Raw genomic sequence first — 21,567 nt, 5'->3', positions numbered from 1 at the left:
ACCCAGGTGCCCTGATTAGCCTGCCTTAATTGATTCTAGCAGCTTCTTGATTGGCTGCAGGTGTTCTAATCAGCCTGTCTTAATTGTCTCCAGAAGCTTGCTGATTGTTCTGGAACCTTCCCTGTTACCTTACCCAGGGAAAAGGGACCTACTTAGCCTGGGGCTAATATAGCTGCCTTCTATTACTCTCCTGTAGCCATTTAGCCCGACCCTGTCACAGTATGTATTTGATTCCTTTAACCAATTTTAACTCTCACCTTTCTTTCTTTCTTTTTATAAGTAACCCTTTAGATTTTGGATACTAAAAGATTGGCAACAGTGTGATTTTTGGGTAAGATCTGAGTTTTATATTGACCTGGGTGTGTAGCTGGTCCTTTGGGATCAGAGAAGAACTCTTTGTTTGATTAAACTGGTTTTAAAGAAAAAACAACGAGGAGTCCTTGTGGCACCTTAGAGACTAACAAATTTATTTGGGCATAAGCTTTCGTGGGCTAAAACCCACTTCATCAGATGCATGGAGTGAAAAATACAGCAGCAGGCATATATACACAATATATGAACAGATGGGAGTTGCCTTACCAAGTCGGGGGTCAGTGCTAACGTGGCCAATTCAATTAAGGTGGAATAGGCCACTTCAATTAAGGTGGAATAGGCCACTTCAATTAAGGTGGAATAGGCCACTTCCACCTTAACTGAATTGGCCTCATTAGCACTGACCTCCCACTTAGTAAGGCAACTCTCATCTTTTCATGTGCTGTAATATTTATACTGCTTACTGTATTTTTCACTCCATGCATCTGATGAAGTGGGTTTTAGCCCACGAAAGCTTATGCCCAGATAAATGTGTTAGTCTCCAAGGTGCCACAAGGACTCCTTGTTGTTTTTGCTGATACAGACTAACATGGCTACCACTGTGAAACCTGTCACCATGCAAGGCACTGGTTTTAAAGAACCACTCATCTTTAAGTCTAGTGTCTGGGTGTTGAATCCAGGACTGGAATGCCTCAGGAAACTGCTTTTCTGACTTCTTGTTAGCCAGTGTGGTGAGACAGAAGTTTACTTTTGTTGCTGGTTTCATATACCAAATGGGAGAGTAACTGCCAGTTTTGGGGTTCATCTGCCCTATTTCTCAGCAGTTTGTCCTGAATTTGGTATTCTCAGTTGTGATCCACGAAGGCATGGTGACAGGGATCAACAAGCATGTGGACAAGGGGGATCCAGTGGATATACTGTACTTAGATTTTCAGAAAACCTTTGACAAGGTCCCTAACCAAAAGCTCTTAAGCGAAGTAAGCTGTCATGGGATAACAGGGAAGGTCATCTTATGGATTGGTAACTGGTTAAAAGATAGGAAACAAAAGGGTAGGAATAAATTATCAGTTTTCAGAATGGAGAGAGGTAAATAGTGGTGTCCCCCAGAGGTCTGTCCTGGGCCCAGTCCTATTTAACATATTCATAAATGATCAGGAAAAAGGGGTAAACAGTGAGGTGCCAAAATTTGCAAATGATACAAAACTACTGAAGATAGTTAAGTTCCAGGCAGACTGTAAAGAGCTACAAAAGGATCTCTCAGAACTGAGTGACTGGGCAACAAAATGGCAGATGAAATTCAATGTTGATAAATGCAAAGTAATGCACATTGGAAAACATAATCCCAACTATACATATAAAATGATGGAGGCTAAATTAGCTGTTACCACTCAAGAAAGAGATCTTGGAGTCATTGTGGATAGTTCTCTGAAAACATCCACTCAGTTTGAAGTGGCAGTCAAAAAAGCACACAGAATGTTGGGAATCATTAAGAAAGGGATAGATAATAAGACAGAAAATATCATATTGCCGCTATATAAATCCATGGTAGGCCCACACCTTGAATAGTGCATGCAGATGTGGTTGCCCCATCTCAAAAAAAGATGTATTGGACTTGGAAAAGGTTCAGAAAAGGGCAACAAAAATGATTAGGGGTATAGAACGGCTTCCTTATGAGGAGAGATTAATAAGACTGGGACTTTTCAGCTTGGAAAAGAGACGATTAAGGGGGGATATGGTAGAGGTCTATAAATCATGACTGGTATGGAGAAAGTAAATAAGGAAGTGTTATTTACTCCTTTTCATTACATGAACTAGGGGCCACCAAATGAAATTAATAGGCTGAATGATAAAAGTGAGGAGCAAACACTGCTAGGGATTTCTCTCTCTGTCCATCTCCTGCTTTGCCCCTAAGAATACAAAAGAACAAATTGCTGGACTTTGGTCTGAAGATTTTGGTCAGTAATGTAGCTGGGAGGACGTGGTAAGGAATTTACCTAAAATTAAATCTAGTTTGTTACGTTAGGAAGTACTTATCTTTCTTTTTCTTATAAACAATGCTGACTTTTATGCATCATGACTTGTACTCAGTCTTACTTAAAATCCTATCTGCCTTTGTTAATAAACTGGTTTTATTGTTTAATCCAATCCAGTGTGTTTAAGTTACATTGTCTGGGTAACTCCATTTTGGGTGGCAAGTTGTGTATTGTTCCCTTAGCGGGACAATGGACCTAATATCTCTGGACTGTCCGGAAAACAGCTGAATGGTTCAGAACATACATTTTGGGGAGGAATCTGGGACTGGGGATGTGTTGTGGTCACCCTGCAGTAGTAACCCAGGCTGGTTAGAACCAGAATGTGGCTGGCAGGCTGCAGTTACACACAGACGCAGGGGCACCTGCATGCTGGTGGCTATTTGTGAGCAAGCCAGGTTGGGAGCTACAGCAGCAAGGCATTGCAGGGCCCCCCAGGTTACAGGGCAAGTGATGAGACTGGTCTGGAGAACACTCACGCATGTCACAATATTTACAGTGTGACTTCCCAAAAATATCACAGTACAATGCGCACTGCTGAACACACGCACACAACTGTCATTAAAATATACAAATCAATATTTTTGTATGTATATTTATAATGTGTTTTATAACAAACTAGTCACAGACTGTGCATTGCAGTGTGATTTTGGGGGGCATGATTTCTGATGTGTGCATTGAGGGTGATGGTATTGATGACTAGAGGTGCCATTAGGGTGTTGGTGGCAGTAAGCTAATGCTTGGAGGCTGGCAGTGTGCTGGGTGTGAATGGTACCTATAATCTATAACCTCCTTGTTTTTGGCATTAGGCGTGTGAGGAAATACACTTGAACACCCTTAACTCTAATTTAACATGACTGTTGTGTGGGGATGAGCTCTTCCATGGGCTTAGACTTCTGAGTCATGAACTATCAAGAGACTAATTCATGCACATACCTTGTTGGAACCTTAACTATGGAGCTCCTAAAGTGCCTCCATAATCCTCCTAGATCTGACGTCCTGAAAGAATGCTCAAGGCCTTGATCTTGGGTTAGTTTTCTCCTCCTCCTGTGCTCTGAGTTGGAGATGCAACAGATACTCACAACAATTGGTTGGTTGGTTCTTTCCATTGAAGGATACAGTAATCCAGTTCAGCAGCAGCCGGTGCAGTGCCTGTGTCTGCCAGCATGTGAGTTGGGAGGAGTGTCTGTTGCATTTGGATTTGTCGTGCGCTCATCAACCACTGTCACAATATCAGGCTTACATGGTTTCTTCATTTGTTTCCTGTAGGTTCATGAAGGTGGCTGGCCGCACAGTGGATGCTGTTACCTGGCAACAGTAGGTATTCACCATTCCTTTTACTTTCCCAACTAGCAGCTGTGCAGCAATGAGATGTTGTTTAGGGCAGAGTTAACATCTTGTCTAGGTTCAAACGGTCACTGTGAAAGGGACAGACCCCTTGGAAGCCACCTCCTCAGCCACTGTACTGTGCTTAAGTGGAGGGAAAGGCCATCCCCTGGCAGCTCACTAGGAAACACGCCATGGCAGGGACGCATTAGCCTTTGCTGTTGCCCTGGGCTGGGTGTGTAAGTATCTACCTGGGGAACAAATATTTAATAATGGGTTCTCCAGTCTAGCAGAGACAGGTCTACAAAGAGCCAGTGGCTGGAAGGTGAAGCTGGATAAAATAAGCCTGGAAATATGGTGTACATTTTTAACAGTGAATGTAATTATCCATTGGGACAACTTGGCAAGGGCTGGGATGGATCTCCAGCACTGGCACTGCTTTCCTAAAGGATCTGCGCTAGGGATTATGTTGGGGCCGTTCTCTGGCCTGTGCTATACAGGAGGTCAGACTAGGTGATCACAGTGACTCTTCGGGTCTTGGAATCTCTGAATAACCAGTCACCCCTCCCAGGCTACCAAATTGTTCTACCAAATTGCAGGAAGTGGAAAAAACTCTTCCCCAAGCTTCATTTGTTCCCTGGGTTCCTGATACCTCGTAAGGTAGGCAGACAGCTTCAGGGCTAGGCCAGGCTGCACTGGACAGGGGAGCAGAAAGCTGCATGTGGTGTGTCACTGGACAATTTGAAAGTCCTTCTGTGTATCCTGCTTCTCTTTGCACCTCTGGCTCCAGCTCTCACATGCTGGTGGCCTGGATCTAAACCCACCAGAGCCAGAGGGAAAAACTCAGTCCAATGGAAAATACATTACTGCCCCAGGAGTAACGTAAAGCTGGGTTCTCTGCCATCCCTACACAGGAAACGGAGACTGGGTGTCCAGGGGGAATCCACCTATAGGAATAACCTTTAAACCACTACACAGCACTGTAACTAGGATACAGGGCTGGAGAATAGATTCCATGGAAATCTTTTATGTAAACTCCCAGATTCCAGTCCAGGATGGGATTGTCAGCGAGAGGTTAACGCTTGATTTCTCACCTGACTCCCCAAATTACAAAATGAGTGTTAATAGTGCCATTGGTAGAGAGGCTTGGAGCATGTTCGTATGTCATGGGTAAGGTGAAGACGTTGTCAGGGATATTTTTAGTAATGGTCAGGGACAGGTCACAGCCAATAAAGAAAAATTCCCGGAAGCCCGTGGCCTGTCCCTGACTTTTACTGAAAATATCCCTGACCAAATGGGGAGCCCAGCTGCCTCCAGAGGTTGGACAGCTGTGGGGGCCGCTCTGAGCTCTGGGGGTCCCCCCTGCCTGTGGGGGCTTGGAGCTCCAGGGTTCCCGGGCTTCGAGCTCTGGGGTCCCCCCGCCACCTGTGGAGGCCAGGAGCTTTGAAGGATCCCCAGTGACCCCAGCAGCTCAGAACTCTGGGGCCCCGCCACCCACGGCAGCTCAGAGCTCGGGGGCCACCCCCGGTGTTGGCTGGGAGCTGCGGGGGCTCCGCTGCGGTCAGGAGCTGTGGCCCCACCACCCGTGGTGGCAGGGAGCTCGGGAGGGCCCCACTGGCTGTGTTGGCCAGGGGCCGCAGGGCTGGGGTGCTGCCTGCAGCAGCTCGGAGCTCCAGGGGGCCCCCGCTGCCCACCTCCGCTGGGGCCCTGCTACCCGTGTTGGCTGGGAAATACGCCGGGGTCCTGGCACCCATAGCCATGGGGAGCTGCAGGGCTACCCCGCTGCCCACTGCAGCCAGGAGCTGCTGCCTGTGATGGCTGGGAACTCTGGGGGCCCTGGCACCCGCGGCCACAGGGAGCAGTGGGGGAATCCTGCAGCTTCCAGCTGACAGGGCTGAATTCACGGATTCCGTGACTTCTGTGAAAAAATCGTAGCCTTAGTCTTGGGCAAATAGTGGGAATGCCTCGTGCCAGACAGCCTGAGCTGTCCTGTGTACCCTAATCATGGGCGGTGCGTGAACCGCCAGCTGCGGGAGGCTAGCTCCCAGCCAGTCCCACCCCCCAACACGAGGACCCGGGAGGCACGAGGCCCCCTCCCCTGGCCCCCAAGCACAGGGCAGGCGGCGCACAGCCCCCGAGCAAAGGGCAGGCGGCGCGGCCCCACCCCGGCCCACCCAAGCACAGGGCGGGCAGCCCCAGTGCCTCCAGCCTCACCCACCTCTCCCCAGCGCTGGGCGGCCCCAGCCACTCCAAGTCCCGGCCGCCCTAGCCCCAGCAAGCTGCTTCCCTGGAGAGGAGCGCCATGCTGGGGCTGGGGTCAAGGGGGAAGGGCAAGCACTAAGCAGAGCTTCGGGGAGGAGCATGGGTGGGGCCACGCGGGGCTGTTTGGGTAGGCACAGCCTTCCCCAGCCCATGACCCTAATCCTGCTAGAGAGTCAGGAACCACTACCTATGATTCAGGGAGCGTGCTGAGCCCCAGCGACTCCCCTGACAATGAGGGGTATGTTAAAAACCAAACCCTGACTAGCGGCACTGGCCACCATAGGGTGTTGGCTTTTTTTGGTGTAAATTATTCCGTGTCCTCTCCCCTTCCCCATGAGCATCCACTTTCCCGGTTCGTCTTTGAGTGCTTGCACGGGCACGTTCCACTGTAGGTGCGCACCTTGTGCACAGTGATCGGAGAATGTTACCCTCCGCGGGACCCAGCGGGGTGCTCCGAGAGCCCTCTGTCACCACCCTGGTTTGAGAGGGCAGAGCCACCCTGCCCCCTCTCAGCTCCTTCTTACTGCCACAGATGCTGTCAGAGCAAAGCCAGGCTGCGTGCGACAAATGCGTCCCTCACTCCTGTGTGTATATAGCCTGTTGCTGTTAGAAATTAGCCAGTTCTCAGTGCTAGGTTTGCATTTTAGGCCTTTTTTGACCACTTTTTATCTTTCGGTACCAGGATCGGTACCAGAACGATGCCCGGCTCTCCAGGGTTACGTCCTGCTGGACTTGTGCTAAGCCTGTGCCAGTCGGCGACCCACACCTGGCCTGCTTACAACATTTGGGAAAATCCCACATTAGTGACAAATGTCCCTTTTGTGAAGGGACCAAGCCCCACTCAAAGAAAGAACAACACAGCGGCTCACGTGCTTACTTAGGGAGGCAGCGCTTTGCCCTCCATCAGAGTCATCACCTGGGGAAAGCGCCCCCCGTAAGTCAGTTTCAGAGTGGAGTGCCCCACTGGAGATGTCCTCTCTCCCGTTCACCAGTACTGAAGAAAAGGCTCAGGCCTTCCTCAGGTTCGGTACCAGGGCCAAGAGGAGGCAGAGACTCTGTGAAACATGCAGGGGAGAAGCTGCCCCTGGAGCACTCTTTGCCTAGGGAGAGGAGATTGCTGCCTCTGGAACCTGTGCCAGGTCTGTCGAGGCCATCCCCTGAAAGATCTCTGCAGTGCCACTTTACTTACTGTGTATAAAGCTTATACAGGGTAAACTCATAAATTGTCCACCCTCTATAACACTGATAGAGAGATGTGCACAGCTGTTAGTCACTTACTCTGCGTTAATTAATAAACAAAAGTGATTTTATTAAGTATAAAAAGTAGGATTTAAGTGGTTTCAAATAATAACAGACAGAACAAAGTAAGTCACCAAGTAAAATAAAGCAAAAACATGCAAGTCTAAGCCTAATACGTTAGGAAACTGATTACAGATAAATTTTACCCTCAGAGATGTTCCAATAAGCTTCTTTCATAGACTAGACTCCTTCCTAGTCTGGGTCCAATCCTTTCCCCTGGTACAGTCCTTGTTAGTTCCAGCTCAGGTGGTAACTAGGGGATTTCTCATGACTGCAGCCTCAATTGTTCTGTTCCACCCCCTTTAATAGCTTTGGCACAAGGTGGGAATCCTTTGTCTCTCTCTCTGGTTTCCCACCCCTCCTTCTAAATGGAAAAGCACAAGGTTAAAGATGGATTCCAGTTCAGGTGACATGATCACATGTCCTGTGAGACTTCATTACCCGCTCGCTGGCACACACGTATACAGGAAATCTTACAAGTAAACAGAGCCATTTACAACCAGTTGTCCTGGTTAATGGGAGCCATCAAGATTCCAAACCACCATTAATGGCCCACACTTTGCATAATTACAATAGAACCTCAGAGTTATATTTCATACTCCTAGTTTCAGATACAAGAATGATACGTTCATACAAATAGGATGACCACACTCAGTATATTATAAACTTTGTAATGATACCTTACAAGAGACCTTTTGCATAAAGCATATTCCAGTTACATTATATTCACACCCATAAGCATATTTTCGTAAACATATAGAGTGCAACGTCACAAGCTTCCACAAAAGCTGGAGCAGTCAAGGGGCAAGCCTCCGATGGTGTTGCCAGTACTGTCACCGCTCCAGTCTCAGCGGGTTCTGCCCCAAGATCCGTACCAACCAGCCAGAAGTCTCTCAGGCAGCTTCTTCACCACAAGACATAGGTCAGCCACCACCTCAAAAGTCTGTGGCATTCTCGTCTCACGGGGCGCTGGAACAATGTTTATAGTGCGGCTGCTGAGAGCTATTGACCCAAACTGTAAACCCTGGATATACTGTAATGGAAACCATTTTAAGCCAGGGGGTGCGGCAGCCCGTCCCCTCCCACCCGCCCAGACCTCCAGTTCCAGCACCTGTGTCGTCTCATTACCAGATGAGGTGTTGAGCCAGCGAGTGATTCCCTGCTGCCAGAGGACGGCAGGGGCTCATCCAGATCTACTGAGAAGTTTGGCCTCTGTGCTTGACATCCAGGCAGAGGAGGGGCGTGGATATTCCCACAAGCTGGTGGACGTTCTGGTATCGACAGTCCCTGCCAGGGTAGCTCTGCCAGCCAACGACGTCCTCATGGAGCCAGCTGAGGTGTTTTGGCAGACGCCTTCCTTCTGGCCTCCCACGGCAAAGCGAACTGAGAGGAGGTGCTACATCCCCTTAAAGGGGCATGGCCATTTCTGCTCTCCTCCCTCCTCAGGTTCCCTTAATGGCAGCTGCCAATGAGCGGGAGAGACGGGGACAACAGGCATCGATGCCAAAAGACAAAGATTTGAAGAGGCTGGATCTGTTTAATCACAAGCTTTATTCGGCAGGAAGTCTGCAACTCAGGATTGCAAACCAAGAGTCACTCTGAGTCATGGGAAAACAAAATGTAAAGAGAAGTTACCAGAGGACTGTAGACAGGAGTTTACAGGAATGATGGAAGGTAAACTGGTCGCCAGGACTGCTGTCCAGGACAGTTTAGATAGTGCAGACTTGGCTGCTCGAACCATGGCGTCAGCGACTACTGTGAGAAGGTGTTCGCGGTTGCAGTCATCCGGGCTACCGCCAGAAGTCCAGCAGACCATCCAGGACCTCCCTTTCAAAGATCCCTCGTTGTTTTCAGAAAAAAATGGATGATAGACTCCATCGCCTAAAAGATTCCAGGGCAACACTAAGATCTCTTGAAATCTGCAGTCCAGCAACGAGAGGGAAACAATTTCATCTACAGCAGCCGTTCAGGCACAACATTTTTGCTCCCCGATCCCAAGATCTGCCAAAGAGAAAGGGCCGGGGTCATAGGAAGTGTCCTCCCCGGCTCGTCCCATCCAGCAGCCTTGTCCAAACAGCCATTCGGATGGGCTGGTTGAGGGAAGTGCACCAGTTATTAGTTCTATTGGTTCCCCACCTTTCATTTACCAATTCCTTATCCCACTTCCTAAGTGCTTGGGTCTTAAGCACGGTGGAGCTGGAATATGCCCTCCAGTTCATTTTCCCCCCACCCCTTCCCTCTTCAGGAACCACTCTCAAGAGATTGTCCTTCAAGACGAGGTGTAGTCTCTTCTTTAGAGAGGGGCCGTAGAGGAAGTCCTGTTGTACCTCAAGGGGAAAGGCTATTCCCATAACTTCTTCATTCCCAAGGCAAAAGGGGGCTGTGACTGCGGTCCCGGGGAGCCACACTGAAGTTACTCAATTAGGGTAAACTGCAAAGAACGGGGCAGACAATCCCCAAAGCTGGTGAATATTCGAATACTTAGATTTACCAAACCAGCACAAAGCAGCTTCTATAGCACCTCCCTGGTTCTCCAGAAGCCAGCAACACAGATCCCTTAAAGCAACCCAGCCTCAGGCCTCCACCCAGACAACCAAGTCAAATGTGATGAGGATTACGGGAAATCTTATTCATCATAGAAGAGAGTTCTACCAATCCCAAAGGATCGGACACATTACCTCCCTGGTTAATGAATATTTCAGATCTTACCCAAATATAGACTTACAGCCAATCCTTATTAACTAAACTAAAATTTATTAAAAAAGAAAAGAGGGAGTATTGGTTAAAAGATCAGTATCTATACAGACATGAGTACAGTTCTGAGATCAGATTCATAGTGGAGATGGTGAGCTTTGTAGTTGCAAAGAGTTCTTTCCGAATTAGTCCATAGGTTACAGTCCAATGTTCATATTTAGGGTGATCCAGATTAGGAGTGGAGATCTCAGTTTTATTGACTTAAGCTTCCCCTGCATGAAGCATCAAGCAGATCTGAGATTAAAAGACTCTTGGGACCTGATCTTTTTTTACAGTTTTCTAGCAGCCCCTTGACCATACAGTCCTGGGTGATGTAACCTTCTGTTTCCCAAACATCACTGGTAATCAACCACATGGATTAACATAAGGTAATTTATCCATTAAGTAGCTCATGTACAGCTTTAAAGAGACATATAGTCAATGACACAATTTCACCCAAGATTCATCTAAATGTTAATATTTCCTTTTGATCTCTGAATCAATAGCTATAGTAACAGACAGGAACTGTCTGTTTACATGGGTAACATCTAACAGGAAATAAGTAAACACATACAATTAGTATCACCTCTAATTCTCTAACCATACAGGTTTGCATTTCAGAGTTCTAGCCTATCTTGCATGGAATGGCCCTAATTACCATTTACATACTTTTCTAACATGTCTCTAAAGGTTGAATTTGGGTCATTTATCCTGCAGGATGCTTAACCCTTTCTGGCCATGCGTCACAGGAGCCTCAGACCTATTTTAGATCTAAGAGTTGAACAAATTCCCAAAGAAAATAAAATTCCACCTGGTTATGCTAACTTCAATTATCCCCTCCCTGGAACAGGGGGACTGGTATGCTGTCCTCGACTTAAAGGACGCTTACTTCCATGTGGCAATACACCACAGCCCCTCAGATTTGTGGTGGATGGGTGGGAACCGTTATCAGTTCCCGGTGCTTCCATTCAATCTGTCGTCTGCTGCTCGGATATTCACGAAGTGCATGACCATGATGGCAGCGCATCTATGAAAATGCGGAGTCCATATGTTCCTGCACCTGGACAACTGGCTGATCAGAGGTCAGTCGGAGGCTCAAGTGTTTCCAGAGCATCCACAGTCCTGTCCATCTTGACATGCTAGGACTCCTAGTAAATAGTGCAGAGAATAGAGTTCATGGGGCAGTCTTAGACTCCACAAAGGCCAAGGCCTTTCTGCCACAATCCAGGTTCGAAACGTTATGGGACCTCGTGGTGTGGCTGAGAGCATGCCCTCTCCCCCAGCATGCAACTGCCTTAGTCACTTGGGTCTCCTGGCAGCATGTGCCTAGGTAGTTCAGCACACCCGGCTGCATCTCAGAAAGCTGCAGGGAGGGCTAATGTATGCCCTGAATCATCATCAGCTGGACAAAGTGCTTCAAGTGCCAATGTTAGTTTTGTTATCTCTGGATTGTTGAATGGACCTTCTGAAAGTTTGCATGGGGGACCTCTGTGTCCTCCTACTGCCAACCCTCACTCTAGTCATAGACACATCCTCCCTGGCTTGGGACGCTCACATGGGGTCCCTCTAGTCTCAAGATCTAAAGACTCATACAAAAGTCACGGAGTTAAGAGTGGTGCGTCGACCCGGCACAGCCTTCCTCCCCCACATAGTAGGGCAAAATGTATTAATTCTAACAGCTAATTGGGTGGCCATGTTTCACATAAACAGCCAGCGTGGAGCACAAGCCACCCAACTGTACCAGGAGGCAATTTACCTCTTGGACTTCTGCATAATGTAGCCAATTAGTTCATTTTATCATTAATTTATTGTGTGTTGTGTGATGTTATAATTAACTCATCTGCTATGTCACATATAATCATTGTGTGCTAAATAGAGTGAAGTTGTAGGGTTATAGAAGGATAAGACTGGTAAGTAGCATTCGGTATCTAAGTAAGTAGGGCTGAAATGCAAGGCCTGCAGGCTGCGGCCTCTCAGATGTCAGCTTACCCATACAAGGCCATAGGCTTAAGAAATGCTTGACATAAGTAAGTGACCAGAGAATGGCCCTAGGCCACAAGGTTATGGGAAAAGATGCACCCAGGGGCGGTACTGCAAAAAAATTAACAGTAAGAGTAATCTTGACTACACGACACCAGGTAGTCAGACTTTTCGAACACAAGCCCTAATCGCAGGGTGCACTATGTGTGTAAATGCTAATGAGAATAAAAAGAACTACAAACAACCAATGAAAAATGGGGAACCCCAATATTCTTGGGGGACACAATACAAATAAGGAAAAAGAGGACAATGCTTTCACACACATGTGCAGGGTCTGAATCACGTTATGAAAGAGCGTGCCCCGGCTGGGTAAAACAAGTTCTTTACAGGAAAACTCTGGCAGGAACCATCCCTCTGCTGATAACCAATTGGCAAAGCATCCATCAGATCCTAAGAATATCATTAAGGATGTGACTGTGGTGGGATCCCTGGGGTGCATCCTGGAACTGGGGCACCGCTGAGCCCCCTTAAGTCTCCAGCCTGGGTGTCTCTCTCAGTGCTTTGCTAGTCACAAGAAGCAAACCCCTCCAGGAGCTGTTATCACTCAGTACAACTGCATGTGGAGCCCCTCACCCAGCTAGATTGCATGAAGGCTCCCAAAGTCTCTCATGAATCACACAGAGAAAGGTACCAGTCAATTCCTCTCAGCTCCCCAGCCTTACACTCCAGAGCTGTACTGTCCTGCCTGGTCAGAAGCCTGACCAGTGTCAGTTTATTACCCAGTCTGCCCCACCCTCGATGTGGAGAGGACAATGCACCAGCCTTTGTAATCTCAGCTGAGATTTCCTAAGCACTTCAACTAAACACACCTTTTTAGGTAAAGTATGAAACAGATTTATTAACTGCAGAAAGAGAGTATGGCGGTGTATGCACACCCCGTCCCCGGTCGAGGTGGATAGTGGGTGGGGGACACCGCGGTTACTGTCTGCCTGACTGTCTTGGACCTCACCACACTGAAGTCCAAGGGTCAGAGTGAAAGCAGTGGCCCTTGAGTCCAGGGCAGCACAGACTAGCGGCCCCTGCCTTCAGCGCACCGTGGCCTAGCGGACAGAATGAAAATAGCATCCCTGAGATACAGGGCAGCATGGCCTAGTGGCCAATACCCAAGGGGCTGCCACCAGGGGGGGTGGCGGCCCGGGTAGGGGGGCCCAGGCCCACCTGAATCCACCAGGCCCCAGCCCAGGGCCCTACCAGTGGATTTCCGATTGCACATTCTCTCCCCTCACTGCGCCTGCGTTCTCCGGTCTGGTGTCTCAGCCTGGGTGCCCCTCGGGGCAGCAGCCAATTGTCTTTATCCTTGAGCTGCGCACAGCACCAAGCGCACTGCTGGGGTTTTACAAGTAATGGCTTTCTGGGAGTGTGGCTCACTGGGTTCCCGAGTATTGCAATGGTGTTGGCTTAGCTGGAGCGTACGGCTCCTGGGGTTTGCTGCCTGGCCAGTGGTGTTGGGGAGGGGGGCTCGGAGGCGGCTGTACAGCCCTCTCCTCTGGAAGCATGGGTTGCATTATGTATTATTTCCAAGCTCGGATTGAGCAGGGGTGACCTGCATTCAGCTGGGGGGTCTGTTTCCCAGGATTACACTGTGGGCAGATTGCGTTCATTCAGGCTGGGAGTTTGCTTCCTCTACGAGGTCCTGATCAGTGGAAAGCTGCCTGGATCAGGGCCTGTTAGCGGAAACAGACTCCCAGGCTAAATAAATGCAAATTCATCTTGGCTCAGTAGGGCAGGGCTCCCTCTCCCAGTTCCTGGGGACTTTGGGGGCAGGGTCCGTGGGCCGCGTTCTGCTGCTCTGGTGCTGCCTGGCTGCGTGCTGGGGAGGTGCTGCATGCAGCGCCCCAAGGGAAACAGGAGGCTTGTTGGATTGTTTCCAGGTGTGTAAGGTGAGGGCCACACTTCTGTGGGGCCGCCTCTGGTCTGTGGGGCCTCGTCCTGGCTTTGAATTCCAAGTCTGCAGCGTGGCATCCGTAACCAGTTGTGGGGGCTGGCAGTGGATTGTGTCTGTGGATAATGATCAGAATGGCGTCTCTTCCCTCTTTGTTCCAACAAACACACGCACCAAACAAGCCCTTTGTAACCAACGAGAAAATTATTAGCAGGTGACAGTTTATTTTAATGCTGATGAAACCAAATTGGTGTCTAGCTTAAAATATGAACATTGCTTTCCCAAATCCTGACGATTCTCAGGGGACATTGGGTATAATTTGTCAAAGCTGTTATTCCTTTGAAAGGCTTCGCTTGCTCCACCCAGGGAGCTCCGAAGCAAACCCTGCCTGGCAGATTGGCTGGGTGTAAACTCCGCTTTCCCCTCGCTCTGCAAATCTCTCGGATGAAAATGTGACCTTGTTTGGATTTCTATAAGCAGATTTGCCAGACGTTCCAGATATTCTTGAGCTGACTGACATAGTTCACTGCGTCCCTCTCTCCTGCTTCCAGGGCGAAGTATTATTGACTCAGTGTGTTAGTGGCTCAGACGTGCATGCAGAGGGTCTGTTGTAGTCGGGTCTGGCGGGCAGGACTGACAATGCGCCGGGGCCTTGCTCGTTTTCCTTTTGATATATAATTTTGTTCATTGTGCTTGGTTACGAGTCAATGTTTGTCATCGGCTAGACCGCTCAAGGACTGCACCTGCAGAGCAGAGGAGTCGAGAAGGTCTTTCCAGTCATTCAGGCCCCTCCTCCGGACTTCGATGCCCACTTGGTGTCCTTGCCCAGGCTGAAAACGGATTGCCTGAGTAAAGAAAGGGGCAGGCCCTGTTCTTGCCCACTTACCCGTGAGCCCTGTTGGTCTGCACTGCTGGCGTTGCAGCCGCAGGGCTCAGCCGTGCGCATGGTGCCTAGCGGTGTGTGCAGCTGCTTATGGGGCGTGGGCCACTTGTGAAAACGTTCCCTTAAAACAAAGGAATCGCTGGCATTGGCACACAGAGGGAACGCTTCTGGCTTCAGAGTGTGGGCGTGGGCATGGGCAGGTTCAGTTAGGGCGGGGGGGTGTCAGGGCAGGTGCCATGGGTATGTTGGGGGGACTTTGGGTAGAGGGCGTGTCAGGGGGTTGGTTTGAGCCGGGGCGTGTGTCAGGGTGGGGGCCTTTGTTAGGGGGGTTCAGTTGGGGTGGGGGCATGTGTCAGGGCAGGGTTCATTTGGGCGGGCGTGTGTGTTAGGGGCAGGGGTTGGTTTGGGGGGGAGGGCATGTTGGTAGGGTTTAGTTTGGGGGGCATGTCGGAGGCGGGGTTCAGTTTGGGTAGGGGGGGCATGTGTCGGGGGCAGGGTTCGGTTTGTGTCAGGGGTGTGTCAGGCAGGGTTCGGTTTGGGTGGGGGGGCGTGTGTTGGTGGGGTTTGGTTGGGGGGGCATGTCGGGGGCAAGGTTCGATTTGGGTGGGGGCATATCGGAGGCGGGGTTCGGTTTGGATGGGGGGGCATGTGTCGGGGGCAGGGTTCGGTTTGTGTCAGGGGTGTGTCAGGCGGGGTTTGGTTTGGGTGGGGGCGTGTGTTGGTGGGATTTGGTGGGGGGGCATGTCGGGGCAGGGTTCGATTTGGGTGGGGGTGTGTGTTGGTGAGGTTTGGTTGGGGGGGCATGTCGGGGGCAGGGTTCGATTTGGGTGGGGGGGCATGTGTCGGGGGCGGGGTTTGGTTTGGGTGGGGGGGCATGTGTCGGGGGCAGGGTTCGGTTTGGGTGGGGGGGCATGTGTCGGGGGCAGGGTTCGGTTTGGGTTGGGGGTGTGTCGGGTGGGGTTTGGTTTGGGTGGGGGCATGTCGGAGGCGGGGTTCGGTTTGGGTGGGCGGGCATGTGTCGGGGGCAGGGTTCGGTTTGGGTCGGGGGTGTGTCGGGCGGGGTTTGGTTTGGGTGGGGGAGTGTCAGTGCAGGGTTTGGTTTGAGTCGGGGGTGTGTCGGGCGGGGTTTGGTTTGGGTGGGGGGGCATGTGTCGGGGGCAGGGTTTGGTTTGGGTCGGGGGTGTGTCAGGCGGGGTTTGGTTTGGGTGGGGGGGCATGTCGGGGGCAGGGTTCGGTTTGGGTCAGGGGTGTGTCAGGCGGGGTTTGGTTTGGGTGGGGGGGCATGTATCGGGGGCAGGGTTTGGTTTGGGTGGGGGGGCATGTGTCGGGGGCAGGGTTCGGTTTGGGTCGGGGGTGTGTCGGGCAGGGTTCGATTTGGGTGGGGGGGCATGTGTCGGGGGCAGGGTTCGGTTTGGGTGGGGGGGCATGTGTCGGGGGCGGGGTTCGGTTTGGGTGGGGGAGTGTCAGTGCAGGGTTTGGTTTGGGTGGGGGGGTGTGTCGGGCAGGGTTTGATTTGGGTGGAGGGGCATGTGTCGGGGGCAGGGTTCGGTTTGTGTCAGGGGTGTGTCGGGCGGGGTTCGGTTTGGGTGGGGGTGTGTCGGGCGGGGTTTGGTTTGGGTGGGGGGGCATGTGTCGGGGGCGGGGTTCGGTTTGGGTGGGGGAGTGTCAGTGCAGGGTTTGGTTTGGGTGGGGGGGCATGTGTCGGGGGCGGGGTTCGGTTTGGGTGGGGGAGTGTCAGTGCAGGGTTTGGTTTGGGTGGGGGGGCATGTGTCGGGCAGGGTTTGATTTGGGTGGGGGGGCATGTGTCGGGGGCAGGGTTCAGTTTGTGTCAGGGGTGTGTCGGGGGCAGGGTTCGGTTTGGGTGGGGGCGTGTGTTGGTGCGGTTGGTTTGAGAGGGTTTGGCGGGGTGTGGGCAGGGGGCGGTTGAGACGGCCTCGGGTGCATTAAGGCTGAGTGGAGATGTGTTGGTTGTGTGGCTCGTTGTGTGGGGGAGGGAGGTTGGTTTGTACTAGGCATGCACACGGGTAGGGCTGTATGTTGGGGGGTGTGCACGCGGGGCCTGCGGGAAGTGTGTGCGCGGCGTGTGGACCTGTGAGCTTGGAGGAGAAGGGGTCACAGTGAGCACAGAAGGAGCTGCCAGCTCAGGCCAGGGGCTGGGGCTGGTGAGAGAAATGGGGAAAAGCGGGTTGAAAACACAAAATAATTGTGTCTGTGTCTCTGCCCTGCCCCCTCTGTGTGCCCGGCAGGGGTGGGGCTGCCCCTCTGTGTGCCCGGCGGGCCTGGGGCTGCCCCCTCTGTGTGCCCGGCAGGGGTGAGGCTGCCCCCTCTGTGTGCCCGGCGGGCCTGGGGCTGCCCCCTCTGTGTGCCCGACAGGGGTGGGGCTGCCCCCCATCTCTCTGGGACAAAGCTCTTTGGCCATGCGCAGAGGTGCCAGGTCCGCGGTAGCAGCTCTCCCAGCACACTCGCCGCCCGCTGCCCCTCCCGGCTGGCCACCAGGGACCGTGCGCTCAGCCCCCGGGCACGCGGGCGGTATAATTCTAAGCAGACTCTCCCTGGAGCGGCCGGCAACGCACTAGATCCGGAAATTCCTGAGCTCTGGGAAGTTGGCTTTAATTTAATTAACTGAAATAAAAGAAGGGGTCAGATAATAGGGGCAAAGGTCCCTCTTTAAAATAAGGGGAGAGTAAACAAAACCAGCTGCTCGGGGGCTGGGGGCTCTCTTCATTAAACAGGGTAAGAGGCTAATGGGCCAGGCAGCTAACTGTGACCCTTTTGGGGAAGGATTCTGAAGGCAGCGGGAAACCCAGAGATGGAGGGGGCGGCAGAGATGCAGCCAGGCCCCAGGGCTAGCCAGGGAACCCTGGTGCCCGGCTTTGCCTTCATGGGGTATGGTGGGGTGATTGCGTCTGACACACTGCCCCAGTCCTGTGCAGTGCATTGGTGGTGCTAAACGGTGAGGCAGACCCCTGCGCACAGGGTTCTATTCTGACCAGCCGGGTGACCTTGGGCAAATCACGTCCCCTTCTATGCCTCAGTTTCCCCACCTGTAAAGTAGGGCTAATAATACTGATCTCCTTTGTAAAGCTCTGAGCGCTAGGCATGAAACACGCTAGGTAGTTATTGTTATTACTGGTTCCCTTCCATAACCTGTCCTGTCCAGTGTCACCAACCCAGCCCTGTGTCACGAGTCTCAGCCTATTTATGTGATATGCTCCATGATACAGCTCCAGCTGCTGGAGTCATGTGATTACGTGAGAATCTCGGCTGTCATTGTTTTAGGGGTGTTTTTTTGTCAAAATAATTTGGCCAAAAACTCAAAAGTATCCACATGAAAAGTTATTTGAAAACAAACATTTCTACATTTTTGGCAAAAATTTCTGTGGGTGGGAAAAAAAAGAATTTCAGAACAGCGAGCTGTGACTTACCCATGTTGTGGCAATGAGATGCTGCTTCCCCCCTGTCCCCAAACCCCGAGAGCTCAGGGTTGTGCCAGGGAGATGGCACGGGGTTGTGGCAGGCAGGCGGTGTCGCTCCCCCCGGGCACTCATGGCAGAGGGAGACATGCTGCTTCCCCCGACCCCCAGGTGCTTGGGGTTGTGGGGGGGGGCAAGTGCTGCTCCCCCCAGGGAATTGGGGTTGGGGCGCTCAGGGTTGTGGCAGGGGAGGGGCACTGCTTCCCCTGAGGAGTTCGGGGTCGTGCTGGGGGGGAACATGCATGCTGCTCCTCCCCCAAGGGGCTTGGCGTTATGGCAGCGTGCTACTCAGTGTTGTGTGTGGAGGGGGTGCTGCTGGCAGGGGTGTGCTCCCCCCAGGGGTTCAGGGTTGGGGCAATGCTGGCGGGGGGGTGCTCCCCCAGGGGCTCAGGGTTGGAGTGATAGACCCTGCTCCTGGGGGCTCAGCATGTGGGGCGTCCCTGCAGACTGGTGTCACTGCAGGAGCCAGGCTCCAGCCGTGCCAGGCTCAGGGGAAGTTTGCGCTTGGTGCCTCCCGCTTTGCCCTCTTAGGCTTGTCTAGAGCAGGCGTTGGAGGCATGTTGGCCCGCTGCCTCGTGGGACCAGGCCGTGCACACTTTGCACAGGCCACGCGGCTCCGGGTAAGGCGGAGGGGTCCCTAGCTCTGCCAGGCTTTGCCAGCCAGCTGAGCCCATCTTAGCGTCTGTGCTGCCTTGTCTGCTCCAGCCTTTCAGCTCCGACAGGTGTGAGGGTGGTGTACGAACCAGCCCGCGTTGGGACTAACCTGTATTAAGGGCAACAGCACACAAGAAAACCCCCTGACCCTCCCTTGTGGGGAAACCCGCAGCCATGGACGGGGGCAGGACAGTGGGGGAGTTAGCTGCAGAGTTGGACCGTGGGTCTAGTGGATGAGGAACAGGGTTGGGAGGCGGGCGACCTGTGGTCTGTTCTCAGCTGTGCCCTAGACTTTGCTGGGTGGCCTTGGGTAACTCATCCCCTTTCTCTGCGCTGCGGTTCCCCATCTGTGAAATGGGGCTGTGACCCTGAGCACCCTGGGGTCACACCCTATGCACCAGTGTAATGAGCTTTGTACAAAGCCTGCCTCGTGAGGTGTCATGTGAACGCTGAAACTCGCTGGTTAGTCGCATCCTGGTGAAATGTGCGTAGCACCATTATCTGTCGAGTTCTGAATTCCCCCTGGAAGATGTTGCTAGCACCTGTCCAGGACCAGCCAGCCCTGGGCGTCACTGTCTCCGACGCTTAGCCTACACCTGGAATTGATGCATTAGATACTGTGAGCAAAGCTAGGCATCTTACCACGTGTGACCCTGTGAAAGGGTACTGGCAAATTCCTTTGCAACCCGAGTCACAGAAAAGATCGGCGTTTATTACTGCTCTGGCACTGTGTGAATTCAGAGTGTGACCGATAGGGTTAATTATTGCAGGAGCCACTTTTCAGAGGCTGGTGACCCCCGTGTTAAACGGACGACAGGACTTCACAAGGGCCTGCGTCAGCACACTGGGCCTGAGCACAAGAAACACGTGGGAATTGTGTTGTCAAAGCTCAGAGGCTGCTCTGACTATAAAAGTCTACATATAAACTTGGAGCAGCCACATGCCTTATTTGGGACATTGGGTAGGTGATCAAATCTCACCTGATCCCTTAAAGGTTGAAGTTATTGTTAAGTGGCCTGTGCCCCACACCAAGAAGCAGTTCCAGTCTTCCATAGGTCTGGTAAGCCATTACCGACAGTTCGTTTGGGGGGTCAGTGACTTTGCAAAACATCAATGTATGTAAAAAGACCAAGCCAAAGCCATATGGTCAAAGGCACGTCAAGAGGGTTTGGGGAGACTCAGAAAAACTTGTGGGAAAACCCTGTTCTGGCCAGTCCAGATTTTGACAGAACGTTGGAGCTGCGCAGACATGCGGACATTGGCCTAGGTGCTGCACTAATACCACCGGCGAGAGTAGCAAGAAACCCCCCACTGCTTTCTGAAGCCAGGAAGTGACCCCCCGGAACAGAATTATTCTGTCACCGAAAGAGAATGCTACGCCATGGTGTGGCAGCTTAACCACTCCGGCCCTATGTCTTTCAAAAGAAATCAGGGTCCTAAGTGATCTCTCTCCATTAGTATGGTCGTAAAACTAAAGGCTTGTAGCGAGGGGGCATGGCCTCCCTCCAAGACTGACAGGGAGGGACCTGCGCCCGCCCCTTGGTGGGTGCAGCCAGGACACCCGCGTCTGCTCCGCTGGAAGCTGAGGGGTGGGACAGGAAGTATAGAAGGTTGGCCTTGCAGCTCAGTTGGGATGGAGCCACCGGAGGAGCCAGACACTTCCCACCTGCTGCTGGAGCAGGAGCCCAAAGTGGACCTCTGCAGCGCTGAGGACTCACCAGACCTGCCAGACTTGCCAGCTGACCAGGACACCAAGGAGCTATGGGACTGCTGCTGGCGGTGTACCCTGGGGAAACGGAGGATGATGCTGAGATCCATGTACATCATGAGGGGAGAGTAGGAAGTATCCCAGGCTTGTTCTTCTAGTGATGTCCCTGTGGGTGCTCACTTGAGGTGCTGGTGCATCCTGCACCTTCACTCGGAGAGTTTCAGCCGCAGTGCCCATGCCAGTCGCGGTGCCGTTGGCGCCTCATCTAGTGCGTGTGCCACCCGACCTCCTTGGTTCCTTCTCAACTGTCCCTGGCCTGAGATGGAGCCGCAGCAACCCGGCAAAGGTAGATCGTCCTACTGGTCAAAGAGTGTTACGGTGATTTAGATAGCATATGTTTTAGTTATTGGATAGTTACTTACTGTGACGTTCCCTTGGTGTTATCTGGACCAGTGATCTGCTGGGTCACTGCAGTCCTTGAGTCTGGGAGCCAGCCTGACCCTGCTTTGCTGTGAGAACCCCCACGCCTGGGCTGGTCACTCACAGCCTCGGGCATGTCAGCTGCTCCTTGGATTGTGCAACCGAATGACGCTAGCCAATATCTCCGGTCCCAGACACAACCCTAGGAACCTCCATCTTGCAGTGTCCAGTTATGCCCCCGGATGCTGCAAGCTTATATGAGTTTGTCAATTTAACAAAGAAATTGATATGTACCAGGCTTGTTATCCCTAGGGGAGTTTCTGACACGCTTCAAACCAAACGCACTGCTTCAGGTAGAATAAACAAACAGATTTCTTAACTACAAAAGACTAATTTTAAGTGATTATAAGTCAAAGCACAACAAGTCAGATTTGGTCAAATGAAATAAAAGCAAAACGCATTCTAAGCTGATCTTAACACTTTCAATGCCCTTACAAACTTAGATGCTTCTCACCACAGGCTGGCTGGTTGCTCTTCAGCCAGGC

At 51.8% G+C, this 21,567-nt stretch overlaps 1 protein-coding gene across 2 annotated transcripts in view; it reads left to right on the top strand.

The window, feature by feature from the left end:
- The window catches only part of HPSE2 (heparanase 2 (inactive)), a 280,559-nt gene that overhangs the window by 197,630 nt on the left and 61,362 nt on the right, over positions 1 to 21,567 (top strand). For both annotated transcript variants that reach the window (XM_043552473.1, XM_037905356.2), the window contains exon 6: positions 3,612 to 3,659. In XM_043552473.1, coding sequence (XP_043408408.1) covers positions 3,612 to 3,659 — 48 coding nt within the window. The remainder of the gene's footprint in view (positions 1 to 3,611; positions 3,660 to 21,567) is intronic.

Source organism: Chelonia mydas, chromosome 7, assembly GCF_015237465.2.
Source record: "Chelonia mydas isolate rCheMyd1 chromosome 7, rCheMyd1.pri.v2, whole genome shotgun sequence".
In the NCBI taxonomy this organism is placed as follows: Eukaryota; Metazoa; Chordata; order Testudines; family Cheloniidae; genus Chelonia; species Chelonia mydas.
The sequence above is the reverse complement of the archived record's forward strand: the minus strand, read 5'-3'. Positions and strand labels throughout refer to the sequence as shown.